This window comes from Salvelinus alpinus, chromosome 3, assembly GCF_045679555.1.
Source record: "Salvelinus alpinus chromosome 3, SLU_Salpinus.1, whole genome shotgun sequence".
Lineage (NCBI taxonomy): Eukaryota > Metazoa > Chordata > Actinopteri > Salmoniformes > Salmonidae > Salvelinus > Salvelinus alpinus.
Genome location: NC_092088.1, coordinates 103,649,252 through 103,670,026, shown reverse-complemented (window position 1 = coordinate 103,670,026; position 20,775 = coordinate 103,649,252). Strand labels below are relative to the sequence as shown.

Sequence of the window (20,775 nt, the reverse complement as noted above, 5' to 3'; positions counted from 1 at the left end):
GGCCCGATGGTAACACTGGAGCAGTGTTTGTAGCGTGCAGTGAGTGGCCCGATGGTAACACACTGGAGCAGTGTTTGTAGCGTCCAGTGAGTGGCCCAGTGGTAACACACTGGAGCAGTGTTTGTAGCGTCCAGTGAGTGGCCCAGTGGTAACACACTGGAGCAGTGTTTGTAGCGTGCAGTGAGTGGCCCGATGGTAACACACTGGCTTATTCTATCAGTCAAAGTTTCTTATGATTCACCAATCATATAATAAATCTAATCTCAAATACCCTCCACTGTGTTCCAACAGTATCATTGACTCTACCCTCTTTAACCCTTTCCTTTCTTGTACCTCACCTTGCAACCCCCCGTCCCTCTCCCTGCTTATATCAGCACTTGTAAACCAGTGTCCCATGGAAACCCAATTTCTTCTTGCTTCCCTCTCCTTCCTGCTATATGATTGTGACTAACAGGTCGGTCATCTCTCACACCAATAAACTATTATGTAATATGAGGTTGTGAATTAAATTAGATTTCAATGTTCGAAAAAGATGGTTCACAGGGCAGAGTGTTGGTCCCCCCTGACAGGGCAGAGTGTTGTCCCCCCTGACAGGGCAGAGTGTTGGTCCCCCTGACAGGGCAGAGTGTTGTCCCCCCTGACAGGGCAGAGTGTTGTCCCCCCTGACAGGGCAGAGTGTTGTCCCCCCCTGACAGGGCAGAGTGTTGTCCCCACTGACAGGGCAGAGTGTTGTCCCCCCCTGACAGGGCAGAGTGTTGTCCCCCCCTGACAGGGCAGAGTGTTGTCCCCCCCTGACAGGGCAGAGTGTTGTCCCCCCCTGACAGGGCAGAGTGTTGTCCCCCCTGACAGGGCAGAGTGTTGTCCCCCCCTGACAGGGCAGAGTGTTGTCCCCCCTGACAGGGCAGAGTGTTGTCCCCCCTGACAGGGTAGAGTGTTGTCCCCCCTGACAGGGTAGAGTGTTGTCCCCCCCTGACAGGGTAGAGTGTTGTCCCCCCCTGACAGGGTAGAGTGTTGTCCCCCCCTGACAGGGTAGAGTGTTGTCCCCCCCTGACAGGGTAGAGTGTTGTCCCCCCCTGACAGGGCAGAGTGTTGTCCCCCCTGACAGGGCAGAGTGTTGGTCCCCCCTGACAGGGCAGAGTGTTGGTCCCCCCTGACAGGGCAGAGTGTTGGTCCCCCCTGACAGGGCAGAGTGTTGGTCCCCCCTGACAGGGCAGAGTGTTGGTCCCCCCTGACAGGGCAGAGTGTTGGTCCCCCCTGACAGGGCAGAGTGTTGGTCCCCCCTGACAGGGCAGAGTGTTGGTCCCCCCTGACAGGGCAGAGTGTTGGTCCCCCCTGACAGGGCGGAGTGTTGGTCCCCCCTGACAGGGCAGAGTGTTGGTCCCCCCTGACAGGGCAGAGTGTTGTCCCCCCTGACAGGGCAGAGTGTTGTCCCCCCTGACAGGGCAGAGTGTTGGTCCCCCCTGACAGGGCAGAGTGTTGGTCCCCCCTGACAGGGCAGAGTGTTGGTCCCCCCTGACAGGGCAGAGTGTTGGTCCCCCCTGACAGGGCAGAGTGTTGGTCCCCCCTGACAGGGCAGAGTGTTGGTCCCCCCTGACAGGGCAGAGTGTTGGTCCCCCCTGACAGGGCAGAGTGTTGGTCCCCCCTGACAGGGCAGAGTGTTGGTCCCCCCTGACAGGGCAGAGTGTTGGTCCCCCCTGACAGGGCAGAGTGTTGGTCCCCCCTGACAGGGCAGAGTGTTGGTCCCCCCTGACAGGGCAGAGTGTTGGTCCCCCCTGACAGGGCAGAGTGTTGGTCCCCCCTGACAGGGCAGAGTGTTGGTCCCCCCTGACAGGGCAGAGAGGGCACATGGTTAGAATAAGGTTGATTTGGGCTAATGATTGCCTACAGGACTTCCTCTCTGCAACTCAGATTATAGTCTGAGTGAAACTTCTGTTGTTGCATGACATAGTATACACAAGTATTTCAGTTTGTTTGTTCATACCAGAAGTTTGGCTTCATTAAACTGGGATAAAACTCACTAAACAAATCACTGGTTAATACGTGTATATACATCTCTGATACAGATCATTTATATTAGACTTGAAAGATAAATAAAAACGTTAAAATGTGCACCTCAATGTCATCATTCAGACAGCATGTGGCACCAAAAGGTGATAATGCAGGTAAAATCAGCCCATTTAGTGTTTAATTAACTGTCAGCATCTATTAAAAAGCCCCTATTCACCCATCAGTAATGACTTACAGTTTCACCCTATTGATGTTGTACATGCACTGCAGATGAGTAGACCTGTCATTTACAACCCATTTGGAAATGTGTTTACTTATTAAATGCCTGTTTGACCGGAAGTAATTGTTAGTAACGTTTTGAGTACATAACCCATCTACTTCCATGTTGCTTTCTAATTGGACTACATGGCCAAAAACACGCCCCATTCAGGAGGGGAGGGCACACAGTCTGGGTGGACTTGTCGGTCAGTGCAAAAATAGATCCTTGGGACGTTCCTACCCTAAACCCTATACTTAAGCCCTTCACTAACCACTTTAAATGTCAATGGGGGACGTCCCAAGGATCCCGCATAGCAGGCCTACCATACCTATTACCCTGCTCCAGCCCCCTCCCTTCCTCTGGACTTCTCTTCTTCCCCGAAGGCCTACTCTACCTATTATTGTCCTCCTGTCCCCTCCCTTCCACTGCTCCCAGTTTCATCTCAAATCCCATTTGCCATTGTAGCCTACGTGCCCAATCGTCCAGGACTGCGCGCATTTAACATTTGTATGTAATCGTTAGTAGAATGCTGTGCAAGTCTGACGCAGTGATCATTGTGACATTTATCATTGCTGCGATCATTCCAGGACAGACCTGCATGAAGATTTATGCTACATTTTACTTTTACATTCGGGTCATTTAGCAGACGCTCTTATCCAGAGTGATTTACAGTAGTGAGTGCATACATTGTCGCACTTAAATTTTTATTTAATTTTCTTTATTCTCAAAGCATTCTAACAGTCAACAAATAGGCCTATATTTGACTGAAACGCCACGCTTGGGGTAACCGGAATAAACCAACAATATCTTCAACTATTTCTCTTGACGTTTGTTTGCTGAGTCATTCAAATGGACAATAAACATTCACACGCGATGGCAGAGACGCAACAGGAGACCCGTCCGCCCGCTAAAGACTCACCTTTCTCTATCAAGAACCTGCTCAACTTCGACAGTAAACCTTCCAACCCGAAGACGCTGCTTGCCACCACCAAAGGACTATTTGAAGGAGGCTTCTCTCTCTCCCGGATCGGTGATTTAACTTTTCCTAGTTTTGACATCCCAGCCCAGAGATTTGGATTATCGGCGCACTATTTGGAACGAACGTCGGCGTGGTGGTATCCCTACGCGCTCGGCACGTCGGGACATCATCTCTACAGGACTGGAGGTAGATTCATAGTAGACATTCAATCCTTCTGTTAATACATTTTGCACATTAGAATACCTCAAATAATGTTTTGGTTATAACGGATTAAATAAGGCTACAACATATTTTCAAATAAATGATGTTGCTATAATACTGGCTATTCGCAATACTCCTCAGTTGGAATAATGTTCAGACTAATGATGAGTAAATGTACAGGTGAACTGTGTCTAAAATAACCTTCATATTGTCATGAATCTTCAATTGAATATTGCAAAATGTCTCCCAACAATTAGGCCTACTGCCTCAATTTGACTCACCAGGCGATTCGGGTCATTATGGAACATTTACTTGGATGAGTTTAATCTAAATGATAAATATAGTGGTTAAAAAAAAGTAATTTATGTTTATTTTATGGTTGCATTAATGTTTTCAATGAATGATAAACATTGTCGTTTATTTCGTGTAGGGTTTGAGAAGGCCATCGCGAGAGACACACCATCAACAGGCGAGGACCGAGAGACACCGGAGCTGCTGCGAAAATCACCCGACCCAGACGACAAAGAGGACGACAAAAACACAAGTACTGATGATCTCGTTCTGGAGGAGAGTGATGGGGACGAACCGAAGAAGGAAAGAGAGTTGGTGGATGACTGGAGGAAAATTAAAGACGAGAACTCGGATAAAAAAACGTGTCGGAAAAAGAAAACGCGCACAGTGTTTTCAAGGAGTCAGGTATTTCGGTTGGAATCAACGTTCGATATGAAACGGTACCTCAGTAGCTCGGAACGGGCAGGCCTGGCGGCATCCCTACACCTCACGGAGACCCAGGTGAAAATCTGGTTCCAGAACAGGAGGAATAAGTGGAAACGACAGTTGGCCGCGGAACTCGAAGCGGTCAATCTGAGCCACGCCGCGGCCCAGAGGATAGTCCGCGTACCCATATTGTACCACGAGAACACCGGCTCAGAAACTGGGAGCGCTGGGGACGCGTCCGTCAGTCAGTCTCTACTAACGTTCCCTCATCAAATGTACTATTCACATCCCCTAGTCACATCCGTGCCGCTGCTGAGACCAATTTGAAAGACTCATATATTGTGTTGATATTTCTGTATTGTAACTTATGTATAAGAAACATATTAGGCCTATTTTTTTTTTTTAAATCTATGAAAATAGTTGGTGTTGGAAAGGTAAAAAGGCTTTGTATATTGTACAGGTCTATTATGACATGTTGTATTTATTATTATTATTAGTATTCCCATGTCCAAAACTGAAATATTTCCTCCTATTCAAATGATTTCAAATTAAATTGTTGTGCGTCCAATGTAATCTGAACATTTGGTATTGATTTGATTTAACTGATGGGGTTTTAATGTGTTTTTTAAACAGGATGGAAACACATATAGGTCTATGTCTCCCTGTACCCTACGTCATTTTACAATGAATTCCATCGATGTTTTGTATGAGATGAGAACCAATCCGAAGTAAAGTGAATATGTCATCATGTACAGCCGTTTTATGTGTAATAGGTCTACTGTTCGCTTCACGTACACGGTATGTGGCTCACAGATGAAAAATAACTACTACTTGGACCTATATCGTTTTATATCGCAAACAGTGAGGACAAATCATATGTTCTTATGTATGGAAAATCAAACGTCTCATAATGTTATCGCAGACTTTTACTTGCTGTCAATGAGAAATGTAATTTAAAAAAAAAATCCCTGATAAGAGTTTCACCAAATGGCCAAAAACAAGGATCTTTTTATTTTATTTTTTACATTCTGAATAAATCGTGAAATACGTTCCCGACTACACCGAGTGTATTTAGAAACGTGCATGCGTGTTTTCATCTATACCTTTAATAAAACGTGGGACTTATACGTTGGATGTATGTTTCCTATCAAATATAGTATGTTCAGTCCTTGCATTAGATTCATTTTAGAGTTAAACATAGCGCTCCTTTGGGGAAACATTTTATATGTCATTCATTTGAAGGGATTTGGAATTCATCAAGACAATTTGAAGGCTTTTAACTTACAGACACCAAAATCATAGCACACATTTAATGAATAAAATAATAGAATATAATATATTTTTTTTAGCTAATTATATTTCTCTATTGTCAGTGGATGACTCATCCCAGAGATATCCTACTGGGCACATACGTCTATTCCACGTTGGTTCAACGTCATTGCGTTGAAATGGCGTGGAAACAACGTTGATTCAGCCAGTGTGTGCTCAGTGGAATATGACTCTGGACCAAACAATAAATGATGTCAACATTACTGATATCAAAACACATATTTCAATAATTTCTTGAATTTGGCCCATAGGCTATATATAGATAGGCCTAAAGATTAAGAGATGTCTTCACAAAATAAATTCCATTTCAAGAACAGAATGGTGAAATCGCCAAAGGCCAATTTTCAAACAGAAACTAGGCCTACATTGCCCTTTTTCGAATCCGTCTGAGAGTATTAAGGCTTGGTTTCACATCTCTGTAAGGAATAAGCACAACGAAATCAGCTCACTAATTTGCAAACAAACAATAATTGATCTCCAATTAGTGGCTATAATACAGCACGAAACAGTGGACATTGCATATAGAGCAATATGGCTACAACATGTGATCTTAAAGGCCATTTTCATTTGTAATATTCAAATATTGACTGTGGAACTTTGGGCAAACGTCAGGTGTGCATATCATTCGTTTGTTGCAGACTGAGTTGGGTTGTGGAGAGCTTTTGGTGCGTGTGTCTCTCTCCAACACGGTTTAAAATGACCGGGTCTCTTCCCAGCTTGTGATTGGTCCATGAGAATCCTACCTACGCGCAAACAAAGTAACTGAACGTTGTATGGGAGTGATGGTACTCCGGGAATTCAGACATAACTTTGCAGAAGGAGAACAAACCCGCTTCTCCAAAAAAAATATCCAACGGATTCCACATTTATTGCCTGAAGTTAAAGGTTCTAAATATTTATCAGAATGAAGAAATCTGAAGACAGTGGCAGTAAAGTACCATTTACCTCAGTTTCCAATTTTACTATTAGGTCAATTCTTGGAACTGGGTCCGAGGACGCGCACAAGGACAGTTGTAATTCTAGTTCCGACGCGGGGCTGCTGCAGAGACAACGCATGCGCTCAGTGTCTTCAGAAGGATTCAGCGGTGGGGAGGATTCTACGGACTTCTACCCTTTACCCGGAGAAAAGAAACCACGCAATGACCTCAACGAGCTCACACTTTCTTCTCTAAGTAAGTGAAAATGCTTTATAAATTGTGTTTTATTTTTGGTAGCCTACTTGATTGTTATTCTGATAACAATGACACATTATTATAAACCTATAACTATTATTATTACTATTGAATGATGTAAGATATGTTGATAAAGAATGACAGGCATTTGACAGCATTTGTTTTATTTATTTGTTTATTAGAAGTCTATTCGAGATTTTTCGGCTACTGATAAAAAATATTATTTTAAACTGCTTGATGGAAGAAGAAAAAAATTACTTGATTGATTTTAAATGATGCTGTGTTTTTAACATTAACAAGATAGCCAAGGTTTTTTATTATAAACATTTGGATTGATTACCGTGTTTTGCACTATTTTAGGTGACAAAAACAGACTAATTCTGGGGCAAGAGATGGTGAAGAGACATCAACTTTTTCATGATTATAAAGAAGGTGACGAGAGACACTACAACCAAACATCACCTGCTATTTCAGAAGAAACGGGTCATATTGACGAGGACAAAACATCCAACTCATCCAGAAAGAAGTCTCGGACCGTATTCTCGCGGAGTCAGGTTTACCAACTAGAATCGACGTTTGACATGAAACGTTACCTTAGCAGTACAGAACGAGCTAGTCTCGCCTCCAGTCTCCAGTTGACAGAGATACAGGTGAAAACTTGGTTCCAGAATCGGAGGAACAAGTGGAAACGTCTGCTTTCTGCGGAGATAGAAGCGGTAAACATGGCTCACGCATCATCCACACAAACTCTGGTTGGGATGCCGTTCTACTTCAAAGAGAATTTCCGGCTACGGATTCCTGTCCCTGGATCAATGACTTTCCCTACGCCTCTATGTTATCCCGGGAGCAACATGCAAGCTTTACCTTTGTACAATTTTTATAATAAAATTGAATAGAATGATTGCCAGATAGCCCTTTTGTAGTCTAATTCATTAAATTACAAACTATTTATATTGCCATTATTAGGCTGTGCCATAGGCCTATTTTATTACAACACACCGGATCATGAATAACCTTACACAAAAATATATCCTTCCACTGCCTCCCAGTGTTTTTTATTCTTTAGATTCTTAGAAAAAAAAACGTTCTGGATCGAAACAAAAAGGGTTCTATTGCTCGCTTCATATACTGTATGTCCCCTCCGCAGGGGTTCTTCTTCACTTAACCAAAATTGGTTCCATATAGAACCCTTGGGTTCCATATAGTGTTCTAAATGGGATTCCATACAGGGTTCTGTAACCAATTTCGGTTCTATACAGAACCTTAAGCGGTGCCATATATGAAGCAAGCATATATCCCTTTATGGTTCTATGCAGAACCTGTTTTTCTAAGAGTATAGCCTAAAATAAGGCTATAGCGGTAGGTCACGTCATTCAGTCCTGTCCTATCATGAAACAGTGTTTATGAGCTATACATTTCATAACGAAAGTCGCAAACGTGAGAAAATGTTACATTGAAAATGTGTGTGTGGACCACTTCAATGCTGGATGATTTACCTGACGCATGACAAATGTTACGAACCGGCTGATGCAAACATGAAATGCCGGTAAAATTGTATAAATGCCGACAGAAAATGTGTTCGTTCGACACGGTGGGATCTTTTTGTGTCGGTAAAATTAATTATGATGAGAAATAGCGGTGGAAATTCCTTTATGCGCAAATATTGATATAATAAGCATTATATCGAAGTAAACTTGCAATATGCAGTGTGGTCCTCCCATTTTGACTCAGGAAAGCATGCAGTTTATTAGGCTGCAGATTAAATAAATGATGATGAACTTCACAGGATGGTGAATGTGCAAGGTGATTAGCTTGATGCTCCTTTCCAATCCATATCATCAGGCAAAAAGTCAGCTTGATGGAAAATCTCTGATGGGAAAATGAGCATATAGGTCGTTTTAAATAAAACGTCACAATACGTTCGATTTGGCTGTTGGGGGGGAAGGGGACCCCACAGCTCCGGTAAAATCATTGACAACTACGTGCCATTTTTAAAGGATTGTGAAATACATGTTATAACTATTTGGTTTTAATATCATCACCTATTGAGGATAGTCAGAACTGCACACTTCCCGATTATTCCATACAAAACAACTGCGCACATTTCGCTCTCTATCATACAGCATGTAACTGCATGCTTTTCGTGATCAGGTAACATCAATGATCATATCATTTAAGATGGGTGAAGACACCTATCCATTTGACCTGTAGCTAGCAAACAACATAATTTAGCTTGCTTCATCAGAGATGAGGTTTTTGGGAAGAGTTTAACACCGGCAAGTCCTCGTCCGAGTAAAGTTGTCGGACTACTGTCATCACCACTATAGATGGCAAGAAAATCAAACAATATTTGGATATAGCCATCTAGGTTATCCCCTGAAAGTTAGCTTGTTAACACCCGTTCTGCCAGTCACATTCTGTTAAAGGTACATTTTGTTAAAGTTACATTCTGTTAAAGGTCCCCAAAGTACACACATCCCTGGGTCGCTCCTCTTTTCAGTTCGCTGCAGCTAGCGACTGGAACGAGCTGCAACAAACACTCAAACTGGACAGTTTTATCTCCATCTCTTCATTCAAAGACTCAATCATGGACACTCTTACTGACAGTTGTGGCTGCTTTGAGTGATGTATTGTTGTCTCTACCTACCTACAGCCCTTTGTGCTGTTCACTGTGCCCAATAATGTTTGTACCCTGTTTTGCGCCTCTGCCATGTTGTGCTGCTACCATGTTGTGCTGCTACCATGTTGTTGTCATGTGTTGCTGCCGTGCTATATTGTTGTCGTAGGTCTCTCTTTAAGGAGTGTTGTCTCTCTTGTCGCGATGTGTGTTTTGTCCTATATTTATATTTAATTTATTTTGAATCCCAGCCCGGTCCCCGCAGGAGGCCTTTTGGTAGGTCTTCATTGTAAATAAGAATTTGTTCTTAACTGACTTTACTAGTTAAATAAAGATTAAATAAAATAAAACAAATTGACATGATGTTATTAGCTAGCTAGCCAATTTTACGTAGTCCATCAATCAATCGATGAAGCCTGTCTGTCAGCAGAAATCCTAATTAAACACTTAAAAACAATATTGAAATGGGGATCATGTTAGCTAACTTCGCTAGGTAGGCCTACATTGGTTGTAGAAACAAATGACACTAGGTTTACTTACCACTATATGTTTAGCCAACTGTACAAAGTTTCTACCGGTATCTTACAAAGTAAACATAACCCGTTATTACGGCTCGTTTTCACTAGCAAGCGGTACATTACCGTGTGCCGGTTCGGCCGCAGAGAGAGGCTCGTTTGTGGGCAGCATAGAGCAGCACGGTCTGATTGTGGGTCAAGAATCCAGCATAGAACATTTGTATTAAGGTCTAGATATTAAATTGATAAATAGTAATATGCTCTAAAACGCTCTGGTGACAAACACACTTTGCTGCCCTGTTTCTAATCGTCCACATGGCTGGGAGAAACTATTCAAGTAGGTAAATATATTTAGAAAATGTAAAACAAAAAACGATGTATTATTAGCTAACTAGCTACAGTGCAGGCTTACTCAAATGAGCTGCTAACATGGCTAGCTAGCTATCTAGCCAACTTTACATACTGTATAGATAGCTAGCTAAGTGAATTAAATATCACCAGCTACCTAACTTCATATTATCTAGCTATCTTGATGTATTTATCACTGTAAAAACCACTCTAAATGCATTTGTAGGTAGCTAGCTAACAGCTATAGAGGAGGATGACAGATTAGCAGCCCCAACTGTCAGTGAGAGAGGAGGCTATTATGGATAGGGCAGGTACTTTTGTGTTGTTCCTGTCCCTGGAAGTGAGGACGGAGATAATAGTAACATAATATTCAGTGCGGTCTAATTTGAGTATAATCAAGTCTGTTTCTTGTGAGGTTTTCTGTCCTCAGATACAGAGAGCTGTCAGCAGATGAAGAGGTCCCAATGAAGAGCAGTGGTTCTCAGTCCTGGTCCTGGGGACTCAAAAGGGTGCACATTTTTGTTTTTGCCAGCTGATTCAAATCATCAACTCATCATCAAGCTTCAAGTGGTATTTCTGTATTCATTTGTGATGCTATCCTTGATAGGATCCTGCTATTGTCACATGCACATGTGTGTGTACATGCATGTTATCATGATTTGTTATAAGCAATATTTTACTTTAGTAATCCACAATGACCTGGTGATGTTAATGTCTAATAATTACATTATCTTCTAAATTCCTACAGATACCTTGTAACTGGAGATTCCTTCAAAACGATTGCCTACAGGTACCGTGTAGGGCACTGCAAGGTTTGGTGACCAGGGTCATCTGGGACTGCCTCCTGGAGGAATTGAGGCGTGTGAAGGTTACCTGTGTCCTGCGTAACTTCATGAGGATGGACACGAGGACCAGGAGGGGATCTGCAGCTCGCCGCCGTGTCCCAGAGGAGAAGTCTGCTGCTCTGCAGGATGTTTCAAGGATGGGGTCCAACAACGCAGCAAGAGAGGCAATCCGTGTGCAGGAGATCTTCACCTCCTACTTCTTCAAAGAGGGTGCTGTTCCCTGGCAACACCATAGACTACACTATGCACAACCAAAGGCTCTTTTAAGAGCCATTCACATTGCAATAAGAGTATTCTTTCATTTACTTAACTATGTCAAATGCAGTTATTCAATTCCCAGTTTCTCTCCCTTTGATTTCTACTTCTCAGGTGAGGGTGCTGTTTAGGTAAGGGTTTGATGTCTGTACAAAAACAAAACAGGCTATTTTAAGTCACCCATATTGAAACAATTAGACACCCTATAACCCACACCTACACACTCATGTATCAATCTGATTGATGGATTGTGTTGTGCAGTAAGCAGGCTCAGGTGTATAACTGTGGCTCCTTCCACCTTCAAAGAATAGGCAAGAGGGCCAACCACGGAGAATAGTAAGACACTTCATTATTTCTATAACTACACTATATTGTTTGTCTTTGTGTGTCCGTTCATGTTTTTAAACCAGCCACTTAGTGTGGTGTGGACACCAGGTGAGGCCACACACACAGATTACTTTTGAACACTGTCACTTTAACTACCTTATTTTCTCAATAACAGTCTCCTTCACTTCATCCCTCTTTTCCCTAAATCCTCTAGGTTATATCAGCTGTGTCGGTGAACCCCTCCCACATCTGATCTGGCTGACAGAGAGGGCACAGCATGATCAGAGGTGAGAGGTCACTTGGTCAGGCCAACAGGGAAGTATTATTAAAGAGATGCTTTACATTGAAATACAGACAGAGATGTAGTAGTCCCAGAGTTAATGATCCCAGGTCAGTTTATATTATACAGGAAGTATTATTAAAGAGATGCTTTACATTGAAATACAGATAGATGCAGTAGTCCCAGAGTTAATGATCCAAGGTCAGTTTATATTATACAGGAAGTATTATTAAAGAGTTGCTTTACATTGAAATACAGATAGAGATGCAGTAGTCCCAGAGTTAATGATCCCAGGTCAGTTTATATTATACAGGAAGTATTATTAAAGAGATGCTTTACATTGAAATACAGATAGAGATGTAGTAGTCCCAGAGTTAATGATCCCAGGTCAGTTTATATTATACAGGAAGTATTATTAAAGAGATGCTTTACATTGAAATACAGATAGAGATGCAGTAGTCCCAGAGTTAATGATCCAAGGTCAGTTTATATTATACAGGAAGTATTATTAAAGAGTTGCTTTACATTGAAATACAGATAGAGATGCAGTAGTCCCAGAGTTAATGATCCCAGGTCAGTTTATATTATACAGGAAGTATTATTAAAGAGATGCTTTACATTGAAATACAGATAGAGATGTAGTAGTCCCAGAGTTAATGATCCCAGGTCAGTTTATATTATACAGGAAGTATTATTAAAGAGATGCTTTACATTGAAATACAGATGCAGATGTAGTAGTCCCAGAGTTAATGATCCCAGGTCAGTTTATATTATAGAGGAAGTATTATTAAAGAGATGCTTTACATTGAAATACAGATAGAGATGTAGTAGTCCCAGAGTTAATGATCCCAGGTCAGTTTATATTATACAGGAAGTATTATTAAAGAGATGCTTTACATTGAAATACAGATAGAGATGCAGTAGTCCCAGAGTTAATGATCCAAGGTCAGTTTATATTATACAGGAAGTATTATTAAAGAGTTGCTTTACATTGAAATACAGATAGAGATGCAGTAGTCCCAGAGTTAATGATCCCAGGTCAGTTTATATTATACAGGAAGTATTATTAAAGAGATGCTTTACATTGAAATACAGATAGAGATGTAGTAGTCCCAGAGTTAATGATCCCAGGTCAGTTTATATTATACAGGAAGTATTATTAAAGAGATGCTTTACATTGAAATACAGATAGAGATGTAGTAGTCCCAGAGTTAATGATCCCAGGTCAGTTTATATTATAGAGGAAGTATTATTAAAGAGATGCTTTACATTGAAATACAGACAGAGATGCAGTAGTCCCAGAGTTAATGATCCAAGGTCAGTTTTGCATTTCACCTCCTGATGATTATGATGACTGACAGTGTTAGAATAAAAAAATAAAAAAACAAAGCTTAAACATGCTAATTCCGTCTGCAGGTATGATTTGATGTGAGGATGCCAACCCCCAGTCCCGTCATCGCCACTTCACCCGCTCTTAAGATAACCCTCGGGCCGACGAGAGACACTATTATGTAATTGTGATGAACTGAGAGAATATTTATGTAGCACTGTGATTCATTAATCATATGCTGCCTTCCCTGCTCCTCTGTTCTTACCTCTTTCCCTCTCTCTTTTACACCTCCCTCGCCACATCTTTCTTCCTCTGTTTTTATACTGCACATCAGATGTGCATTAAAGTAAAGATTGAACTTGTATTTATAATATTACAATTATAATATTTATAATGCATGTATTTATAACACTTGGATAATGAAATTCTTTCAATAAAGCGTTTCACATTCTCCACTGGTTGAAATGAAGTGTAATTTGTTGAAATACTCCACCTATCCTGTGTTTATCAGATCAATGCAGATGAAGGAAATTAGATGTTGAGATGAACTGGTTTTAGAGTATTTACATGATGCATAGGAAGTGTAGTGTACTGTTTTTAAAATTTCTATTTCTGTATATATGAATTACAAATCAGCCTTTAACTCGTTAAATCATGTGTAACCATTGATTTCCCAGGACCAAGATTGGTAAACACTGTTGAAGTGTATAATTGTAATACATAGATGCATTGAAGACACAGCATCATTCAAAGACTGGAATTTGATACTCCTGGTATTAGATATGACTGAAAAATGATCTTAAAGACATTCATACCTAAACTGCACCTTTATTTGCCAAGGTAGAGTACATGATCAGTGAATATATCAGATGTACAGGCTACAATGTGGGGATCTCATGCATGGTAATAACTACATGTATATACGACTTGCATCCTTGGCACAAAGTTATACTATATTCTACTCAATCCATAGGCTTCATTAATTTCATGCATTGTTTTGAAGTTGATACAACTGGCTATGATAGCTGAGGTTCATAGCTAGGTTCTGAACTAATATGTATACCAAACGTTTTAAGGTCTATACACTGATCGGCTACATAGCTAGCTACACATCCAGGTATTTGTATACTCCACTGCACAATAAGCAAGAAAATAGTTAGCTAGCTATGTTATTTCATCTATCGGCATTGCATGGAAAATATCAGCAAGGCAAGCTTACAAAATTGTACACTCAATTTGCAGTAAATTCTTTAGCTAGCTAGATTCTTTACATCCACTGTTTCACAAGATATCAGCCTGGTTTGCTGGTTGTTTCAGGAGTCCCTAAAACATGAAACAACCAGAATTATAATTTCATACTCTTGTCACAACACCCATAAAGCTAGCCAGCTGGCTAGCTAATGTTAGCTAGTCAGCTAGGATGCTAAATCACGATTTTTGTAAATTGTTTATCTCTACATTAACTAACATACTCCTCTCAACTGTATTTTTTTTTTTCATAATTCGTTAAGACATTATAACCACATTTGCTTCCATCCTAGTATTTTTGTCAGCCATCTTTGCTGAAAAAATGTCTCCAGCCTTGGTCCACATTTGTCCACAAATGCTCCACATTTGTAATGGGAGCCACTTGATATGATTGGTCATCGCCCAGCGGTCGCTGCTGTGATTTGCATAAATTTGGGAAAAGTTTATATTTTTCACCGACTCCCACGCCATATTCGCACCATCCAAAGGTCTCCGCCCTCTCAGCTTTCATTCCATTGAAAATTAATGGGAAGCGGTGTTTCACCGCACCGCCTCTTGTGCTAGTGTACAAGGGGCATGAAGTAACATGGCAAATGCGCCATTCTGCTGCTTGACAGGCAGAGCCAACAAAATATGTGAAATTAACCTAAACCACTCATACTTGTCATATTTGTTCAGTTTTATTTTCTATCTCTCAAATATCAAATTAATGGCGGCCAATATTGAGAGATATCGTGAGGCTACCCTACGTATCTGACATTTCATGATTATTAATGTTTACTGGCCGTGAAAAGCAAGCAGTTACTTGCTGTATAACTTTAACGATTAGAACAACATTTGCGCAATGGAATAATTTGACATGTTGTAGGTCTGACTATGTTCTTCAAGAGGTGATGATATTAAAACCTAATAGTTAACAATTTATTTAACAATATCTTAAAAACGACACACAGTTGTCAACGGTTTAAGATACTGTCATTTTAAGTATGTCCCATATCACATGACCCATGTACTCGACAACGGAGTTGTCAAACGGGTTTTAGATACTGTCATTGAAGTATGTCCCATATCACATGACCCATGTACTCGACAACGGAAGAGAACTTTCAAAGAATCACGAACAAGGCGGGAAAGTTGGTTATTCGTTCTGACCAATCAATCCACTCGTGTAGCAACGCTGCAGCGGAGTGTGTACAGCGGAGAGGGACGAGGAAGCGAACATATTAGTCTATAAGATAAACGACGAGTTATTTTTTCAAATTTTATACCCAAGGAGGTTTTCAGCTCAAACCAAGAACGGTGAGTTAAAACAAACCTAATTGATTGACAAAATCTAGCTAACTCATTATCAATCTATAGATGGCGAATTAGCTTGCAAACGGCTAGCCAGCCAGCGAGAGTTGGCCTGCTTTCACCATCCACGCTTGTTAGTTAGCTAATATTAGTAGCTAACGTTAGCCAATGTTACCCGATAGAAAACCGCTGATTAGCTAACGTTAGCCAATGTGCATGTAGTTGAGACCAAGTTGGCTAGCTACTGCGGATCAACTAGCTAGCCAGTTACGTATGCTAGCTAGTTAATCACATTAGCTAGCCTACCTACCCACCCAACTAGCTTGCTAACTTGCTAGATTTTCAGTACACCCAATTCATGTAATTGAATTTCCAGGACAGTAACGTTCTCGTGTATCAAACTTCACAGGTCATGTTGCGTTACATGTTGGTTTGGTTTGTTTATTTCGCCAACACAAGTATGGCAGCTTAGCTAACAAGTATGTCAGCTAGCAAGCTAAGCTTCATACTTGATCATGTTATGGTTTTCAAGAGAACGTTACATCCCGGGCTTTCTCCATCTACTTCAGGGGTGAACTACTCTGCAGGAAAGCTCCCTACCCTCCTACAGAATACCCAGTATGACCTAATAAGCTGTGGTATCTGTTCTCTCCCTGCAGATGACTGGCTCGAACGAGTACAAACTGAACCAGGGACCAGAGGACAGTATCTCTGCTGTTAAGTTCAGCCCCAGTACAGGCCAGTTCCTTCTAGTGTCCTCTTGGGACTGTACTGTCCGGCTCTACGATGTGGGGGGCAACTCCATGAGGATCAAGTATTCACACCTGGCACCTGTGCTGGATTGTGCTTTCTATGTAAACAAGTTTTTTGTTTGTTGTCATAAACATTCCATAGTAATCAGTTACTCCATTTTTAAATGCAGAGTTGTCTACTTTTCCCACACACACACGCAGACACACACCAAGAAGAAGAAACATGACAATATTGTTAAAGTAAATTTCTACAAACAATGGAAAATTAAGTCAAAATGGTGTGGCCCCCCTGGTCAAGGAATTTTTGAGTCATATCTCTTCTCTTGTAGGACCCTACACATGCCTGGAGCGGAGGCTTGGACACGCAGTTGAAAACCCACGACTTGAATACGGATCAAGGTGTGCCTGTCAATATGTCACAGCTGAATTGTGTGCTTCCTGTTCCTGTTAGATAAACAGTGTTTTTAACGGTCCATATTTTCTCCCGTTGTGTAGATACAATAGTTGGGACACACGATGCCCCCATTCGCTGTGTGGAATACTGTCCAGAGGTCAACGTCATGGTAACGGGTAGCTGGGACAGGTCAGTCAGGCTGTGGGACCCCAGAACCCCCTGCAACGCTGGCACCTTCACACAGCCTGAAAAGGTAGAGCTGTCAAAACTCTGTATGAAACATTCCTGGGCAAGCTTTTATATGTCTACGTTCATAAAGACCAAAGCAGACATTGACCTAATTTTTCAATTCTGATTTCAAGTTCATAAATGTATAGTCTGTTTTTTTTGTTGTGAGAATGGACATACTTACAGGCATATGGACATTGAGAGAAATTGATTGTGATACACATTTTAAGACTGTTCTCGTGTCTTTGTCTCTTTAACGAAGGTGTACACCCTCTCTGTGGCTGGAGAACGGCTGATAGTGGGGACAGCAGGGAGGAGGGTGTTGGTCTGGGACCTGAGGAATATGGGTTATGTCCAGCAGAGGAGAGAGTCCAGTCTGAAATACCAGACACGAGCCATCAGGGCCTTCCCTAACAAACAGGTAAACCTCTAGTCTAGCTCAGTACCAGACACGAGGCATCAGGGCCTTCCCTAACAAACAGGTAAACCTCTAGTCTAGCTCAGTACCAGACACGAGCCATCAGGGCCTTCCCTAACAAACAGGTAAACCTCTAGACTAGCTCAGTACCAGACACGAGGCATCAGGACCTTCCCTAACAAACAGGTAAACCTCTAGTTTAGCTCAGTACCAGACACGAGCCATCAGGGCCGTCCCTAACAAACAGGTAAACCTCTAGTCTAGCTCAGTACCAGACACGAGGCATCAGGACCTTCCCTAACAAACAGGTAAACCTCTAGTTTAGCTCAGTACCAGACACGAGGCATCAGGGCTCATCTGAGACCAGGTGTTATTGTCTGTCTGTCTGGTGAGACCAGATGTTACTGTCTGTCTGTCTGCTGAGACCAGATGTTACTGTCTGTCTGTCTGCTGAGACCAGATGTTACTGTCTGTTTGAAGGGCTATGTCCTGAGCTCCATAGAAGGACGTGTTGCCGTGGAGTACCTGGACCCCAGCCAAGAGGTGCAGAAGAAGAAGTACGCCTTCAAGTGCCACCGGCTGAAGGAGAACGGGATCGAACAGGTCTATCCCGTCAACGCCATCTCCTTCCACAGTGTTCACAACACCTTCGCCACAGGTAGGAGACTTTCTATGGTCACTAAAATAAAACTCAGCAGTCATTCGACTGCTTTTGAAATGTTCAACTACATATTAAAAAAATTAATAAAAATAAAAATAAGAACAATTATTGAACCAGAATATTAAAACAAGTATCCATGAAGCTTGATTTTTATTTCCTGCTGTTTTATGGTCTATTATCATGTGACCTCTTGGATTAATATCTTGGATTAATATCGCCAAGGGAACACTTGATGAATGATTAGCCTCCAGATTATAATCTTGTCGACTCATAACTACTCTGTAGATAAAATGTCCATTCGTCCCTCCGTTGACCTTGAAAACTCCCTCTCTCCGTCCTTCTACCAGGTGGCTCAGACGGCTTTGTGAACATCTGGGACCCTTTCAACAAGAAACGTCTCTGTCAGTTCCACCGTTACCCGACGTCGATCGCCTCCCTGGCCTTCAGTAACGACGGCTCCACGCTGGCCATCGCCTCCTCCTACATGCAAGAGCAGGGAGACATCAGCCACCCGGAGGACACCATCTTTATCCGCCAGGTCACAGACGCAGAAACTAAGCCCAAATGAGTCAGTCTCCTGATCTGATTCACACGATAGGGGCCCCGATCTGATTCTCAACCGTACTGCCTCAGGTAGTTTTCACATTGTCTCCTTTCAGCACTGTTCGCTACAACGACCATGATACAGGATCTACCGCGGGGGGGATCCAGGCCCAGTACGGCTCGGTTTGGCCCTATAGTGTGAAGCAGAACATCACGTCCACATCCCGGTGGTCTTGTCTGCACCGCCCCACTGTCGCTCACACTTTTTGGTACATATAATGGCAGCATTGACAAGGAACAGGCAGCTGGTATTTATCTGGCCATCTAACTCTCTTTCTCTCTCCAACTTTTTCAATATCCCCTAGTTGACAGACCGATGAGGACTTGACAAAATGGCGTCCTTCTGATCTGTTCTCTAGCTCTCCACCTTTTTCAATATCCCATAGTTGACAGACCGATGAGGACTTGACAAGATGGCTGCCTTCTGATCTGTTTATGTATCTGGGTGTGTGGTTCCAGCAGAGTCCTGAAGGCAGCTGAACGGCTCCATCTATAACAATACAACCTTCGTTGACCTTTATTCACCTGCCTGGATTTGTTGGATTTAAAGTTGTTTTTTAAACATTTTTACTCTGCCCATTTATTTGTACTTTAAAAATTAAATGTGTGCTTTATTAACACATGTAAAACGACTACACTCGTTTGTCTTTAGTTGTGTCTACCCCCCACCCCTCTAATAAACTGGTGAAATTAGGTTGATGTGTCTAACCCCCCCACCCCTCTAATAAACTGGTGAAATTAGGTTGATGTGTCTAACCCCCCACCCCCCTAATAAACTGGTGAAATTAGGTTGTTGTGTCTAGCCCCCCCCCCCACCCCTCTAATAAACTGGTGTAATTAGGTTGTTGTGTCTAGCCCCCCACCCCTCTAATAAACTGGTGAAATTAGGTTGATGTGTCTAACCCCCACCCCTCTAATAAACTGGTGTAATTAGGTTGTTGTGTCTAGCCCCCCACCCCTCTAATAAACTGGTGAAATTAGGTTGATGTGTCTAACCCCCACCCCTCTAATAAACTGGTGTAATTAGGTTGTTGTGTCTAGCCCCCACCCCTCTAATAAACTGGTGAAATTAGGTTGTTGTGTCTAGCCCCCACCCCTCTAATAAACTGGTGAAATTAGGTTGTTGTGTCTAGCCCCCCCCCCCCCCTCTAATAAACTGGTGAAATTAGGTTGTTGTGTCTAGCCCCCCCACCCCTCTAATAAACTGGTGGAATTAGGTTGTTGTGTCTAGCCCCCCCCCCCCTCTAATAAACTGGTGAAATTAGGTTGATGTGTCTAGCCCCCCCACCCCTCTAATAAACTGGTGTAATTAGGTTGTTGTGTCTAGCCCCCCCCCCCTCTAATAAACTGGTGAAATTAGGTTGATGTGTCTAGCCCCCCCACCCCTCTAATAAACTGGTGTAATTAGGTTGTTGTGTCTAGCCCCCCCACCCCTCTAATAAACTGGTGAAATTAGGTTGATGTGTCTAGCCCCCCCACCCCTCTAATAAACTGGTGTAATTAGGTTGTTGTGTCTAGCCCCCCCCCCCCTCTAATAAACTGGTGTAATTAGGTTGTTGTGTCTAGCCCCCCACCCCCTCTAATAAACTGGTGTAATTAGGTTGTTGTGTCTAGCCCCCACCCCTCTAATAAACTGGTGAAATTAGGTTGTTGTGTCTAGCCCCCACCCCTCTAATAAACTGGTGAAATTAGGTTGTTGTGTCTAGCCCCCCCCCCCTCTAATAAACTGGTGTAATTACGTTGTTGTGTCTAGCCCCCCCCCTCTAATAAACTGGTGAAATTAGGTTGTTGTGTCTAGCCCCCCCCCCACCCCTCTAATAAACTGGTGAAATTAGGTTGTTGTGCCTAGCCCCCACCCCTCTAATAAACTGGTGAAATTAGGTTGTTGTGTCTAGCCCCCACCCCTCTAATAAACTGGTGAAATTAGGTTGTTGTGTCTAGCCCCCACCCCCCCCCTCTAATAAACTGGTGAATTTAGGTTGTTGTGTCTAGCCCCC

At 42.4% G+C, this 20,775-nt stretch overlaps 3 protein-coding genes across 3 annotated transcripts; all 3 read left to right on the top strand.

Moving 5' to 3' along the window:
• The first annotated feature begins 2,751 nt into the window (after positions 1-2,751).
• On the top strand, positions 2,752-4,731 carry hmx3b (H6 family homeobox 3b). Its single transcript, XM_071394703.1, has 2 exons — positions 2,752-3,431; positions 3,877-4,731. The coding sequence occupies exons 1-2, from the start codon at positions 3,116-3,118 to the stop codon at positions 4,488-4,490; spliced, it is 930 nt and encodes a 309-aa protein (XP_071250804.1). The 5' UTR covers positions 2,752-3,115; the 3' UTR covers positions 4,491-4,731.
• A 915-nt stretch (positions 4,732-5,646) lies between these two features.
• On the top strand, positions 5,647-13,583 carry LOC139571644 (homeobox protein HMX2-like). The gene is made up of 3 exons (XM_071394702.1): positions 5,647-6,664; positions 7,025-11,858; positions 13,268-13,583. The coding sequence occupies exons 1-2, from the start codon at positions 6,397-6,399 to the stop codon at positions 7,558-7,560; spliced, it is 804 nt and encodes a 267-aa protein (XP_071250803.1). The 5' UTR covers positions 5,647-6,396; the 3' UTR covers positions 7,561-11,858; positions 13,268-13,583.
• Positions 13,584-15,516: 1,933 nt separating this feature from the next.
• bub3 (BUB3 mitotic checkpoint protein) lies at positions 15,517-19,410 on the top strand. Its single transcript, XM_071394701.1, has 7 exons — positions 15,517-15,728; positions 16,382-16,576; positions 16,804-16,873; positions 16,970-17,121; positions 17,359-17,517; positions 17,995-18,172; positions 18,523-19,410. Exons 2-7 carry the CDS (start codon positions 16,382-16,384, stop codon positions 18,741-18,743), a joined length of 975 nt encoding a protein of 324 aa, XP_071250802.1. The 5' UTR covers positions 15,517-15,728; the 3' UTR covers positions 18,744-19,410.
• The last annotated feature ends 1,365 nt before the right edge of the window (positions 19,411-20,775 follow it).

Coding starts and splice junctions, on each gene's coding strand:
- hmx3b (XM_071394703.1), top strand. CDS start 3,116: ATGGACAATAAACATTCACACGCGATGGCAGAGACGCAACAGGAGACC. Junction 3,432..3,876: donor TCATCTCTACAGGACTGGAG/GTAGATTCATAG, acceptor TATTTCGTGTAG/GGTTTGAGAAGGCCATCGCG.
- LOC139571644 (XM_071394702.1), top strand. CDS start 6,397: ATGAAGAAATCTGAAGACAGTGGCAGTAAAGTACCATTTACCTCAGTT. Junction 6,665..7,024: donor GCTCACACTTTCTTCTCTAA/GTAAGTGAAAAT, acceptor GCACTATTTTAG/GTGACAAAAACAGACTAATT.
- bub3 (XM_071394701.1), top strand. CDS start 16,382: ATGACTGGCTCGAACGAGTACAAACTGAACCAGGGACCAGAGGACAGT. Junction 16,577..16,803: donor TGCTGGATTGTGCTTTCTAT/GTAAACAAGTTT, acceptor CTTCTCTTGTAG/GACCCTACACATGCCTGGAG. Junction 18,173..18,522: donor TCACAACACCTTCGCCACAG/GTAGGAGACTTT, acceptor TCCTTCTACCAG/GTGGCTCAGACGGCTTTGTG.